Genomic DNA, 14,631 nt, shown 5'->3' on the forward strand with positions numbered 1-14,631 from the left:
CCTGCGTCAAAACACAGCCTTCCGCTCTCTGGCCACGGGAAAGGGGTCCCGGGCGGGAGAGTCTGCAGACCGGGGCGGTGGCCAACAGGAAAGCCACACCCGGGCGGAACGCCGGAGCCCAGCATGAGCCAAGACAGGCCGGCAGTGGGCCAGCTGGGCGTCTGGGCGGCCCAGGAGGGCTGGGGGCTGGCGTGGCGGTGGGCCAGCTGGGCGTCTGGGCGGCCCTGGAGGGCTGGGGGCTGGCGTGGCGGTGGGCCAGCTGGGCGTCTGGGCGGCCCTGGAGGGCTGGGGGCTGGCGTGGCGGTGGGCCAGCTGGGCGTCTGGGCGGCCCAGGAGGGCTGGGGGCTGGCGTGGCAGTGGGCCAGCTGGGCGTCTGGGCGGCCCAGGAGGGCTGGGGGCTGGCGTTCTTTCACCGCGTGCTCTGGGCACTTAGAGAGGGCCCGGTGACCTTGGCCACCCCACCCCCAGAGGACCGGCTTCCCTCGGGAGGGAGAACACTCCAGGGAAAGAGCACAGGAGGCCCGGGCAACCCTTTAATCAGGATTAAGGGTCCTCAGAGGTGGAATCTCGGTCACCCAGGCCTACCCAGCACCCGCCTTCAAGGGCATCCCAGGATGGGGGCTCGCGGTGCTGGGAGGTGGCCTCTTTGCTGCCCCTTATATAGAGACATGCCCCACCAGGCTCCACCTAAAGAGACTGGCTCCCCCTTTAGACCCAGAGGTGGGGGCCTCCACACACATGGACCTCACACCTTGGAAGACAAACATCTATCCGGCAGCTCCATCTGAGAGTTTTCTCCATCATCCTCATTACCCACGTCTCAGTTCAGTGTTCACCCGAGCCTGGTCCCTTCCGGGGGTGGCCTGGCCAGTGCCAAGGGGTCCACCAAACCGCTTCATCTGATTACTAGATTTTCCCAATCCCATCGACTTTTTAAAAGCCGAATCCTTCGCTCCTCATGGGCCCCGAGGTCAGCAAATGGCCAGAGAAGGTCCCTGACCTGCCCCCATGGCCGCCTCTCCCTCCCTGTAACCAGGGATCCAGAGCTACGTCTGCCGAACGGACTCCCAGCCAGTTTGGGCCCACTGAGCCCTTGCAGAAACCCTTGTTCTGTCATCCAGCACCACCCACTCTCCAGTATTATGCCCCTGAAGGCAGGGGCAAAGCACTCTTCCTGGAGGCAGACAGACCAGGGGTACTGTCTGGGCAGGTGACCTCCTGCCCCTCAGCCTCCTCACTCGCACGGGGTGGGGCTGGGACCTGCCCGGTGGGGCTGCCTCTACTCAGCTGAGACAGGGCACCCGCAGGCCCCCTTGAGCCCCCTGATCAAAGCTGAACCCACTACCCGGGGACCAGACGGCCTCACGGTCCCTCGGTTCACAGCCCGGCATGGCCGTCCCCAGGTACAAACCAGCCCTCCTGCCTTCCTCCAGCCTGTCCACAGGACACATCCTGATTCCTGCAAGGATCCAGGGAGCTGCTGTCACAGTCGCTAGCATTAAACGTGCATCCAGGTCCCCAAAATGGCTGCGGCGGGAGCTGGGGCCACACGCAAGGCCTGTTCTCACCACTTCCTCAGCTAGGGACCCCCTGGGGACCCAAGGGCTCCTCTCGTATGACCCTTTTATTGAACAGCCTTCCCTCCCCAAACTACTTTTTTTTTTTTTAATTCTTGATTAATTCAAGAGCCTTTAATTCACAGAACTGCAAAAATGATATAAAGTACAACAAACCCCCACTGTCCCCACCTGTGCTTGTCCCTCCAGGCTCTGCCTGCCCCAGTACCCCTGCCCAGAGTCTGAGTCCTGTTCCCAGGGCAGCGGCATCTTTGTGGTCCAGAGGGGACCAGTCTGGAGACTGGGAACCTTGAGTAAAACTGAGCAGACCCGGAAAGGACCAGAGATGTCATTGGGGCCAGCAGAGGGAGGGAAGCCTCGCTTTCACGCGGTCCAGCAGTGGTGCTGTGGCGGCACTCCCTCCCCACAGCCCCCCTTCGGCATCCCAGGCAGTAAGATGTGTCTAGGACTCTCCCTCCCCATCATGCCCTCAGCAGCCTCGCCCGCAGGTGGCACCAGGCTCAGGGAGAGGCCTGGCCTCCGCCCGTCACCCCATCACCCCCAGGAGGCTGCCGGGTCTCTGCTCCGGGTCACTCACCAGCTTCTGGAAGAGGTCGCCCACGCGCTGCTGGTGGCTCCACTGCTGCAGGCGGGGGAGGAGCCCGTCGTAGAACTCCTTGTGGATCTCATAGAGCTCAGGCACTTTGAAGAAGATGGTCTCGATCTGCTGGCTCGTCAGCACCGGCTGAGAGGTGGTGGCAGCAGCCTTCAAAGGTTTCATGGGCTGGAAGAGGGCACAGGTGACTGGCGGGGCAGCACAGGTGTCAGGGCTCGCCACTCGTCAAGTACATTGTGGCCACGTGACACACATGCTTTTATTTTTTAAATTCCATTAACAATAAAAATTTAAAGCCAGCTTGGTTTGGTACCCGAGTCTTTCACTGGCATCCACTGCCCCTTGGGGAGGCCCAACCTCCACAGAGGTAGCATGTCCTGCCTGCCCACAGGTGTGTCAAGGATCGTGGGAGGGTGGGCTGCTCCCAGGCTGACCTGGGACCTGGGATGCGTGAGCAGAGCTCGCCAGGGCCCATCCTGCCCGCTCAGCCCCTGCACCTCCTCACCAGCAGCAGCGCCTCCAGGTGGCTCAGGTAAGTCTCCTCGCTAGCCAGGATTCCAGACAGGACCCATTTCCTCATCTCTGAGCCCTTTTCCAAGTCCAGCTCACTCTGCAGGAGAAACGGACAAAAGTCAGACCTGGGGGAGGGTGCTTGAGGCGGCCTCTCTCAGAGAGGAAGCCAGCTTGTCAACCTGAGGACAAGCTTCCCGAGAAGGTTCCAGGTGGGATTAAATTAGGAAGGCATGGGGGTCCCGGCATGGCAGCTCGACTGTGGTCGCTGCAAATTCTGGATGGTCATCCAGCTAAGCCAAAGGCCACCCTTGGTCTTGACACCAGGAAACGGGCAGTTTGGAGCTGAGCAGGGCGGGCAAGGCCTCTCTCCACACCTTCTACCCGTGACCGAGGACTGGCTGTCCTGGAAGAGGCTGAGCCCAGGGGGCGTCGGGCCCCCCACACGGCCACCCCGACTCCTTCTGCAGTTCCCCTCTCCTCTCCCAGTACCTGCCTCGCCGGCCTCTGTGCCACTGCCACCAGACCCTTGGACCGATCAGGCCCGGGCAGCGCCGCCTCCCTCCCAGCCACAGTGGTGGGGCTGGGGGCCGTGGCCACCTGCCCAAGGGAAAGCCCATCCTCTGGGTTCAGGGCCTTTGTCCCTTGAACCTGCTCTTCTGAGCCTGCTTTCTAGACTCTGGACCCGCATACATGTGGGCTACGGCAAGGTCCCCCCTTCCCTACTACTAAACACCGCTACTGTATGTGGGGTGGTACTCCGCTGCCTTCGCGTCAGCACAGAGCTCACGCGCCCTCGGAGGCGGGGGGGAGGGTCCAAGATGGCTGGGAGACCACACTCCATCCCTAGTTGTGATGGTATCATGGGGGCGATGTGTCCCTGGTGCCCGAGAACGTGACTGTGTTCAGAGAAAGGGCCTTTAGAGAAGTAATCAAGTTAAAAGGAGGTCATCAGGGTGGGCCCTAGTCCAAAATGACTGGTATCCTTCTAACAAGAGACTAGGCGATCAAAAGGTACAAACTTCCAGTTAGAAAATAAATAAGCCCTGGGGATGTAATGAACAGCACGGTGACTATAGTTAATGAGACTGTATCGTATACGTGAAAGTTGCTGAAAGAATAGATCTTAAGAGTTCTCATCACAAGAAAAAAAGTTTGTAATCGTGTGGTGATGGATGTTGACTTACGGTTAGCGATCATTCTACAATATATATATATATCAAATCGTTACGTTGTACACCTACAACGGATATGTTATATGTCAGTGCCTCAATATAAACAAGAACAAGAGAAGGAGATTAGGACACAGACACACAGAGTGGGAAGACACGGGGAGAAGACGGGCATCTCTAAGCCAAGGAGAGAGGCCCCGGGAAAAACCAACCCTGCTGACTTCCAGCCTCCAGAACTGGGATAAATCAACCTCTGTTGTTTAAGCCACATGGTCTGTGGCACTTTATTACAGATGCCCAGGAAACTCATACAGATGACGATTCCAAAGGCAATGAAACTGCTGTTTTCATCGACTTCCTGGCCACACCCCTCACTTGCTCCTGGACCACCAACAAGGCAATCTGGTGTCAGGTTGGCCGTGCCCATGGCCTGTGCTCCACCAGGCTGAGGCTGCCCTCCCTCTGCCCGGCCTGTGCTGACCGGCCTCACTGTAGTCTGAGCGAGGCGCCAGACGTCTGGGGCCCTGTGTCCAGAGAAGGGGACGTAACAGCCCTGAGCTTTCCGTCATTGGTTTCCCAGCCTGTGGGTGAATGGGAGACAGCTGTGTGTGCACACATGGGGGACAGCCATCAGAGTTTTGGCTTAGAGCCACTCCGGGGAAAGGACCCCCACGTCCCACACCAGAGGCCCCGTCCAGACCACGCTGGGCAGCGGCTCCAAGGGTGGGAGCCTCTGGGGCACAGTGCCCGGAACACACAGGTGCTCCACGAAGACTCACAGAATAAACCAACCAATGAGAGGATCCAGAACCACTGGCTGGGCCCTGGCTTGGCCGCATCTTTACAAAGCTCCAAGGGCCCCTCCAGGGAACCCCTGTCCGTGAGACAAGCGGGTCCTGGGGTCTAGGACCATCCATGCAGGCTGCTCTAGGTCCCCAGTGCCACCACTATCAGCACAGATGTGCAGGGTGAAGGGATCCCATCATCTCCTCTCACCTCAGATCACAGAGGCCACGTTGCGAGCGGAGGCGCCTCGGGGAAGCAAGCTCCCAGCGGACGCTGTGCGGACCCTGCACGTGCCTCCCAGCGGGTCCAGGGTGAAGGCTCGTGCGCCCGGGAACAACCCCACTACTGTGAGCACGGCCAGTGGGGCTGCTCCCACCGCCGCGCGGCCTGCAGAGCCGGGCGGAAAAGGCACGTAGGCAGGGCAGCGCCCCGTCCAGCTCTCCGTTCCAGAGGGCGCAGCCAGCTCAAGGGAACGTCTGGGCGGGGGCGAGGGCACCTCTCCTCAGACTACAACCTTCTCCTGAGCCTCAAACGGGCCAGTGGCAGCAGACAGGGACGGCTCGTCTCGGCTTGGACACTGGCCCACCCCACCCGGAGGAGAGAGGGTGGAGGGGAAGTGCAGAAGAGAGAGCAAAGGCCAGGGCGGGGACCCGCGATGTTTACAACCCCACCTCGGCACGTGCCAGCGCGGGGGGAGGGCTGGTGAATGCACCCAGTCCAGACGCGAGACCGCAGGAGGAGGCTGGAGGAAAAGGGCGAGTGGAAGAAGGAAGGAAGGAGGCCTCCTCTCACTGCTGCCCGGGAGGGGAGAGGGCAAGGCAACACAACCCTGAGGCTAAAAGAACAAATAAAAAATAAAAAATGAACTGGGTGTGGCAAAACAAGGTAGGGAAGCTGAGGGAGGGACCCAGGGGAACAGAACTGCCACCCGCCAGCCAGCTGCCAGGCCCACCCCCACCCGGGGCCTGGGGTGATTGGGGCGCAGAACCTGGGCCGTGAGGGCTGGCTGCTCCCGGCTGGGATGTGGTGGTCAGCACAGCTGCAGAACAAAGGACACCACCTCCCCACAGGATAGCAGCCGGGGGTGATGCCCAGACCCTCATCTTTATCGCTGGCTGGCACTGCATAGTCATGGGTCCAGGGGAAACACAGGCAAGACTGGCAGGCACCTCTGAGAACGACCAGGGATGGAGAATGTCACTGACACTCAGCGCTGGGACGGCCTCGGTCACCAGGATCTACCCTACATGGCCACCTGCATCCTTTCCACAGTGCCCCAGGCAAGGGGGGGGGGGCCTGGCCTCTGCTGACCCCTTACCCACCCCTGGGGACGGGTATGCACAGAGCTGACCTGCACCCCAGGAGGCCACCGAGCCCCCAAGTTGCCATGGAGTCCCCAGGAAGGTCCTCCTGACAGCTCACCGCTCAAAGGGCCCAAGCTCGGCAGCCGGGGATGAGCCCCACCCGGGAAGGCAGGGACGGAGAGGGATGAGCAGGGACCCCTCCCCTGGCTGATGGGGATGACGCAGCTTTGACCTCGAGACCACCGTGCTTTCTGTGGGTGCTAGAAAGTGACAGCTGCATCGTCTTCAAACCCATAATCAAAGATGAAAGAAGGAAGTCTCACTGCAGAGCTGATGGGGGACCCAGAAAGTCAGGGCTGTGCCTGTCTCCAGGGGAGTGAAGGGTGCCCACCCTGGGGCTCCAAGCACCTAACCACGGGGCTTCTGGAACAAAACAGTGCAGCCCTCCTCTGATCAAGTCCCCATCTCACTCAGGTGCTTCCTGACACCTCTCTGAGCCAGGTGGCCTGCTGGGGACTGCAGCCCCCAGGCCTGGCAAGCAGGTGCAGCCTCTAGCCTCGTGTGTAACGTGAGAAATGCCTGTGGGCTCTGCGAGGCAGGAGGGGGTGAGCAACTGGATCTGGACAGGCTCCACAGCAGATAAGCCCCTCAACTGGGGGCTAAAATGTGGGGGCAGAACCCCAAGTCAGTGTGGCAGGGGTCTGAGGGCAGGAGCCCAGGGAGAGGTAGGTGGGCATCCAGCCGCACAGGGCCTGGGGCACAGGGAGGGCAGAGCAGCCTCCTCAAGGGGCCTGAAGTAGAGCAAGGTGGTGCGGGGGGAAGACAACCCTCAGGGACCACAGACGGACAGGGAAGACTGTCCAAGTTCAGGGCTCAGCCGTAAGGATGCTTCTCTGTACCAAGTGACACCCACAATGCAGGAAGAAAGGGGATGCATCAAAAAAAGGCAAGGCTGGGCTCCCCTGGTGGCGCAGTGGTTGAGAGTCCGCCTGCCGATGCAGGGGACACGGGTTCGTGCCCCGCTCCGGGAAGATCCCACATGCCGCGAAGCAGCTGGGCCCATGAGCCGTGACCTCTGGGCCTGCGTGTCCGGAGCCTGTGCTCCGCAATGGGAGAGGCCACAGCGGTGAGAGGCCTGCGTACCGCAAAAAAAAAAAGGCAAGGCAGTTGAGGGAAAGACTGTCAGCTGAGGGGTTGGGAAGGCTTCAGATCTGGTAGCTGTATGGTCTCAAGCAAGTCACTTTGCCTCTCTGAACCTCAGTCCCCTCGTCTGTAAAATGGTGCAACTGGCTGTTTGGTAAGAAGCTGCACGAGGGAGGTATGCATTACACATGGGCTCCCCTCCCACTCCCGTTTCAGGACGAGAAGCCTGCCCAGCACGGTGGTCTTCAGAAATCACAAAAGCTAAAGAAAGAAGTAGTTCTGCAGCTAAGGCGCCAGCCCAGCGGAGAGGCCACTGCAGTGAAAAGATATGCTTCCAGCCACATGGAAAAGCAGAGTCCTCTCACTCTCTCTTTTTTTTTTTTTTTGCTGTGCTATGTGGCATGCAGGATCTTAGTTTCCCAACCGGGGATCAAACCTGTGCCCCCTGCAGTGGAAGCACAGAGTCTTAACCACTGGACCACCAGGGAAGTCCCTCTCTCTCAGTTTTAAACTCAGAGTGGAGATTACCCAGAAACAAGCTAAGCAGAAGGGGGAAGGTGTGTGTCCTCAGGGACAGTGGGACCAGAAAGACAGAGGTGCCCCAAGGACAGCACCCTCTCAGACCAAAAGGAAAGACCCCGACAGGTCAAAGGGGTGCCCGGCTGGGCCCTAATGCACCTCAGAAGTGCCCGCTTGAGCCCTGGGACCGCTGGGAGCGTGAGGACACTGAGCCAGGCTGGGCTGGCACACCAGCTCCGCCACCACCCCAGCCCTGTGCCCACGAGAGAGGCACCTGCAGGATGTGCCAGCCTGCACTCGCCATGGACCTCGGGGCCTCAGTTCTCCATCTGTAGAGTGGAGGTGATGGCGGGATCATTAATGACAATGAGACCTCAGGAGAGGGACCCTGGAAAGTGGATGAGTCATGTCACACCGCCCTGCTCGGCACCCTGCTGGGGCCACCACCCCAGTTTCCGCTGCTTTAGACGGCAGCCGAGTTCTGGGCCTCAGCACGGTTGCCTGCCTCGTCCATGCCCCGCCGACAGAGCCCCACGACCCCCCAGCTCATGCTCCCGGCAGGCGGTCCCCATGCACCAGATCGGGGAATAAGGGCTTTAGTGACTGACTTCCGACTGTTGGCTTTCCCATCACCCACTTGCTACTGCTGGCACCCGCCCTCCCACCCCAGGACTCACCACTTTGGTGGACTCCGGTGCATCCCGGCTGCCCCTGCCCTTGCTGCCGAGGTGGGGCGAGGAGGAGGGTGAGTCATCCATGTAGGGCAGCCCGTCCTGGTGCCGGCGCTGCTCCTCGGCCCGGTCCGTGGCACAGCCGTACCCCGGCGGCGTCCCGAATGGTGCATCTACGTTGCAGAGAAGCAGCCTGCGTTAGAGCCAGGAGAGGGGCTCCACGCCCCACCAGTCACCTACAGGCGTGGAACAGAGGCCTCAGGTAGGCTGACCTCACCTTCACAACTGACGGCACCCAAAGACGGCAGCGCGAGGAGGGGACGAAGCAGCAGCCCCCTGGTCAGGCGACACAAGGCTGGGCTTTCGACAGCTGTGGGGCAGCGGGAGGGGGCCCTGAAAGGTGGACCCCAAGTGCTAGTGTCTTGCTGTCAGGGACATTCTTTTCCCTTTGTGGGGTCCGACCTGATCCTGCTGACCTAGGTGCAGGGCCAGGAAACAGGATGCAGGCCTCTCCCAGCCGAGTGTCCCTGAGAGCACAGAGAGTGGCTTATGCTACAGCAGGCTCCCTATTTGGGGGTACCTAGTTATAGAGCTAACACCTTCCTACAGGCACCTGACGGCAGTCAGCCCCATCCCAGGCCAAACCACAAAGCCCACACATGCTTCCAAGCCCTTGGCCCTTTGGTAGCTCTGTTCCCAGAACCGTTCTAATTCAGGGGAGCCCCTCACTGGGACATCAACTTACAATGGCCCAGCCTGTTCCAAATCTCACATGAGGGTCACTTCTCGACCCCTTCCAAAGGGCACCTGGGATTTCCAAGAGGTCATCCTAACTGGGTTAAGTCACGTCACCATGACTCACCTGCAAGCAGCCCAAGGCTACAGCGCAGGTGGCCTCCGGGGCGGTCAGTCACCAGTTTACAACAACTGCCACCACCAAACACTGCCTAGGCCAGGCGGGCACAGGGCCCAGCACAGGGCCACTCTCGGGCTTCCAGAGCCTGAAGCGGGACTGTTCTCACTTCCTTCCGTGTGGGCAGCCTGGAGGAGCTCACTGCAGGCTAAGACCGGCTGCGGGCGCCCACACGGCCAAAGTCCCAGCTCCCTCCCACGCCTCTGCCTCACCCCATTCCTCCACCTCCAGTCCCAGCTGGTCACATGCCTTCTAACAGGTGTCCTTAGCCCTGGCTACAGGGCAGCGTCACCTGGGGAGCTTTGAAAACAGACCGAGTCAGATACCCAGGGTGGCCTGGGCCCTGGTGGCTGTAAAGGATTCCCATCGGACCCCAGCAGACAGCCAGGGCAGAGATCCTGCACTACCCCCACCCGGCCTGGCACTGTGCTGGTTGCCATGCCGATCCGCCCATGTCCCTGGTGTCTGCACTCAGGTGCCAGCCGCAAAGGCCAGGCTGGGTTCTGCCTGTGTGTGTGTCCACAGGAGGGTCCCAGCAGAGGCTAGTTCTGGGGTGAGTGTAGCAGGAGGACCCCAAGAGCTGCACAGAGGCACCCCGGTACCTCTTAATCCCATGGACCCTTAATCCACGGACCATCATAGGGGCTTTAGTTACCAAGATCGTTGTGTTATCACCCACAGACCCCCTGGACTTTGGGTTTTGTATTGTCCTTGCAGGACAGTCCGAGGCCATGGTCAAGTTCTACCTCCTCCTCCTGAGTATCTGCAATGGCACTTCACTAGCTTTCACTCAGGATCCCCAAGGACAGCTGGGGAGGGGTCAACTGTCTTAAAACCCACAAAACCCTGTTAATGCAGAACCCTAATTCCATACCCCACCCTCCAAGACAGGTCTGACTCCAGCTCCCACTTCCTTCTGGGAATCACAGGTTTGTTTGCTTGTTTAAATAAAATAAACACGAGGCCTTCTTTTCCTAAATTACAGCAACCCCTACTCGAAACTTGCCAACCACGGGAGCTGCTTCCGACAGCAGCTGGGCACGGGCGGAAGGCTTCAGCTGCCGAGGCCTCACTCCCCTCGAACCTGAAGGTTCCCCCCGGGCCACAGGGCTCTCTGCTCTGGCCCTGCAACCTGGGACTCACCCTCCAGGTGGGGCAGGTGGGCAGCTCTAAGCCGTGGTAGGAATGTCTCAGAAGCGAGAGGCTCTGGTCTTGTCCAGGGGGCTGCACACCTGAGATGGTGCGGTTCACGTAAGCCGTCCATGTCTCAGTTTTGCTGACTTAAAATTGGGCCTGTGAACTCGACAATGGATAGAGGCCCCCTCAGCTCTAAAACATCACTGTCACTCTTTAGGGCGGCCAGCCATGCCCTCCCCACCTCCTTCAACAGGTCCCATCCTCTGCCCCCAACTCCTCCTCTGGGCCCGGCTTTTCCATTAGCTCAGAATTACCAGCATCCACATATCCTAAGAACCTTTGAACTGTTTTTTAAAAAATAACAATCTTGGGCTTCCCTGGTGGCGCAGTGGTTGAGAGTCCACCTGCCGATGCAGGGGACACGGGTTCGTGCCCCGGTCTGGGAAGATCCCACATGCCGCGGAGCGGCTGGGCCCGTGAGTCATGGCCGCTGAGCCTGCGCGTCCAGAGCCTGTGCTCCGCAACGGGAGAGGCCACAACAGTGAGAGGTCCGCGCACCGCAAAAAAAATAAATAAATAAAATAAAATAAAAAATAACAATCTTAAAAAGTCAACATATTCTTTATCGCCTGGAAGAACACTGAGCACGCCACCTGATTCCCAGGCCCGTGACTGCGCTGAGCCCGTGACCAAGGTCAAATCGACACTGAGTCTCCAGTAAGAACTTCAGGGTCAGGCTCAGGGCCCCAAGGCTCACCCCAAGAACTGCAGGAATTCATGTTTGTGAAACCACGTGCTGGTTCCACGATATCCCGGCTACAACCTGGTGCAAAACCAAGTCATTGCCCCACCCCGTGAGGGTCTGCTGGCCCGTGTCCAGGGGGACCATAGGCTCCGACGTGGATGCTTCACCCCCACCAGGTGAGACTGAGGGGCCAGATTTGCAGCCAGATGCCATGGCGTAGTGAGGAGGCTCCCTGGCAACTAAAAACCCAGCCATCTTCCCTCTGCACACACCTCCCCAAACCGACGTCTGAGGAACTGATGCTTTTAAGCCTGAGTTCTGGATGGCTGGCCACCCCTTCTGCATCCCACCTGAGGGCTCAGTCTACTGTCCAGCTCATCTGGACTCAGCACCCCTCATTTCAATGACCCCCCCAAGACTGCTCCGATGCAAGTGTGATGGGCGGGAAGAAAGCCCTCAGTTGCCTCTTCCCGCTTCTAACCAGCACACAGGGACCTGCCTTCCTCTCACCCTGTGGGAGGGTTTTCATACCTGAGGTCCCCACACCACAGGGGTCCCCCTCCTCTTGAGCACAAGGTGCATTCTTTGGGGATTTGGAAAGCCACTGTCTCCCCAGAACCAGAGCAAAGTGAGAGAGAGGCCTTGTTCTCCCCTCCTCTGCCAGCAACACCCAGCAGGAAAACCTCTCTGGGCCTGGCCACTTGGTGACACGGTGGCCGCTGAGGCCAGGCACTTCCTGCAAAGCTCTACCCAAGGCTGAAGCCAAACACAGGAAAGAAGCGGGCATGGGCCTGGGATCCCATGGCTTCTAGAGGCTCAGTGAGATGAAGGAGGCTCAACCCAACTCAGAGCCAGAGGGGAAGGGGGAAAGGGAGGGAGGGGGAAGGGAGGGAGGAGGGAGGGGAGGGAGGGGGAGGGGGAGGGGAGGGGAGGGAGGGGAGGGGGCAGCGAGGCTGAGTCACAGCTCCGGGCTTAGTGTGGAAAAAGGTTTGCACAGTGAAATCTGAAACCTCTTCTCCAGGCAAGTTGGCTCAGCAGCCTCCAGCCAAGCACTCTGCAAATCTAAAATCCATCCTCCAATGCAGGGAAAAAAGGCAGCCCCCCCCCCCAAAAAAAGCAGAAGGAAAAGGGTCGGTTCGGTTGGGGGGGGGGTCCCAGTCGGTGCCCAGGTCCCATCCCCTTCTTACACCTCAAGGACGACACTGGTTTAAAAAACTCCTTGAAAAAATTAAACATAGAATTCCTGTATGATCTAGCAATCCCACGTCTGGGTATGTACTCAAAGGAATTGAAAGCAGGGACACGAACAGATATTTGCACACCCAAGTTCACAGCAGCACTATTCACGAGAGCCATCGATGGGATAAACAAAATGTGGTCTATCCATATATCCATACGATGGAGAGTATCACTCGACCTTAGAAAGGAAGGACATTCCAATATCTGCTCGCAAGGTGGATGAACCCTGAGGATGCCGTGTTAAGTGAAATGGGCCGGTCACAGAAAGACAAATTTACTCTATGACTGCACTTACAGTCAAATTCATAGACACAGAACGTGGAATGGTGGTTACCGGGGGCTGGGGGTAGAAGAGACTGGAGTTACCTTTTAATGGGGACAGAGTTTGGTTCAGGAAGATGAAAGGAGTCCTGGAGACGATGGTGGGGATGGCTGCCGCTGAACGGCACACTGACAATCATTAAAGTGGTCCACTTTATGCTGCGTACATGACACATTCCTAAGCCCCTCCCGCCATTGGCAACGGTGAGGTGGTGGTACCGGGGGAGCAAATGAGGGCGGCTTCCCTTAATCTCTAGCAGCCCCTTGGCAACCACACCTAAAATAAGCACAAAATAAGCATAGAATTGAAACTTCCGAGGGTGTGCTCCCTGAGAGAGGTCTGGGTGATGGCCACCTAGGCTCCAGGACGCCCTCCCACCTCTGTACTGTTGAGCAATAAAGACAATAGGGAAGCCTGGGCTTTCTCTGTAAATGCAGCCTCAAGGGCAGCCCCTGCCATCACGCTGCCCACCCGTCAACTTGGCAGAGCCGCACGCCACGCCGGGTCCGAGCCACCCTTCTCCTCTGAGTTTACACACCCCTTCCCGGGCCTCTTCCCTGTCCACCTGCATTCTCCCCAGCCAGGATGGATGAGATCCCTGCCAGTCGGGCTCCTGAGGTCAGAGGAGGACCTGGCCCATCGCAGACCCGTGCCTGCAGCCCCCCGATGCTGTCCTCCCTGCCCTGGCAGAGCCACGCCACACCAGCCCGGAAAGCGCCACCTGCCCCCGGACCAGCCTCAGTCCCTCAGCCCCTCACAGGGCCCCCAGGAGCCTCGACACGCCCCTCCTCATTTCTGCTTTTGCACCTCAGGGAGCGAGACCCCCTCCGAGGCCTCTGCCGGGCCCTGCGGGACCCCCGCTGCAGGACTCCCATGAAACGTGTGCCCGGACCGCTGGCTGCTCACCTCCTGGGGGCAGCCGAGCAGGGGGGCCCTCCCGGACCGGAGGTGCCTGGAGGGTCCCCAGTTCCCACCTCGGCTACCTTGCTGCTGAGAGATCCCGGGCCCCGTCCCACCCCTCAGGTCAACGTGCCCTCCCCACCCCATGAGTCTGGAGCAGGCCCTCAGGAGGAGCAAAGGTTACAGCTCTCAGCCCTCCCTGCCCAAAACAGACAAGGGACGAAGGAGAGAGGCCTGGGAGCAGGGAGTGGCTCGCTGATAAATACACATGGGGTCAAGAGGACACAACAGGCAACTTCCCTGTCGGTCCAGCGCTTAAGACTCCGTGCTTCCACTGCAGGGGGCACGGGTTCCATCTGGGAACTAAAATCCTACAAGCGGCGTGGCGCGGCCAAAGAAAAAAATAGAAGATAGAACAGGAAAAGGGGCACCGGGAACTCGGGTGGGGCGACAGGAAGACCCTGGCAGCGGGTGGTCTCCATCCCCGTTGACACCGCCAGCAGAGGGCTGGGCTGTATTTATTTACAAAGTTAAAAGCAGATCAAATACTGGCTTCCTTCCTGCTTCTCGGTCAGCTGCAGCGTGAGGCAGCCCTGGAGCCCTCACCACATCGCATGGTGTCTGCAGAAGCCCCCTTCCCGGCTCCTGCCCTCCTCTCCCGGTCCCACACCCCTTCCTGGTCCCAGGGCAGCAGCACAGTGGTGCTGGTGGTGCAGTGCTGGGTACTTTCACAGATAGCAGCTCACATCCTTGCGGGGGGTCCTGCCAGGTAGGCATCGCCCCTCTGGGAGAGGCTCAGAAAACTGGGCGGGGAGGGAGGTCCAGGTCTCACCAAAGGGCCCACGGGCTCCACGGGACACAGCTGACTCTGGACCCCACACTCATCCTGAGCTTTGAGCCCTCCTCCTCCTGCTGCCCTGTGTGCTGAGAGCAGATTCCATCTGTGGGACGGGCCACTGGTCCTGGGGCTCCGTGTCCAAGGCTGGTTCCTTTATTTGTAGCAGAACTTGGGTACAGTCAGATGATGTCTGTGGTGCTACAGGGAAGTAAGCTCCCCAGTGAAAAACCCTCAAATCTTTGATGTAGCAAGTGGGTATT

The 14,631-nt window shown here is 59.4% G+C and overlaps 1 protein-coding gene across 2 annotated transcripts in view; it reads right to left on the reverse strand.

The window, feature by feature from the left end:
- Positions 1-14,631, reverse strand: part of BCR (BCR activator of RhoGEF and GTPase) — a 98,422-nt gene that overhangs the window by 38,477 nt on the left and 45,314 nt on the right. For both annotated transcript variants that reach the window (XM_065890508.1, XM_065890507.1), the window contains exons 2-4: positions 8,284-8,450; positions 2,678-2,782; positions 2,155-2,340 (exon numbers count right to left, since the gene is read on the reverse strand). In XM_065890508.1, the coding sequence (XP_065746580.1) occupies positions 2,155-2,340; positions 2,678-2,782; positions 8,284-8,450 (458 nt within the window). The remainder of the gene's footprint in view (positions 1-2,154; positions 2,341-2,677; positions 2,783-8,283; positions 8,451-14,631) is intronic.

Source organism: Phocoena phocoena, chromosome 13 (genome assembly GCF_963924675.1).
Source record: "Phocoena phocoena chromosome 13, mPhoPho1.1, whole genome shotgun sequence".
NCBI lineage: Eukaryota > Metazoa > Chordata > Mammalia > Artiodactyla > Phocoenidae > Phocoena > Phocoena phocoena.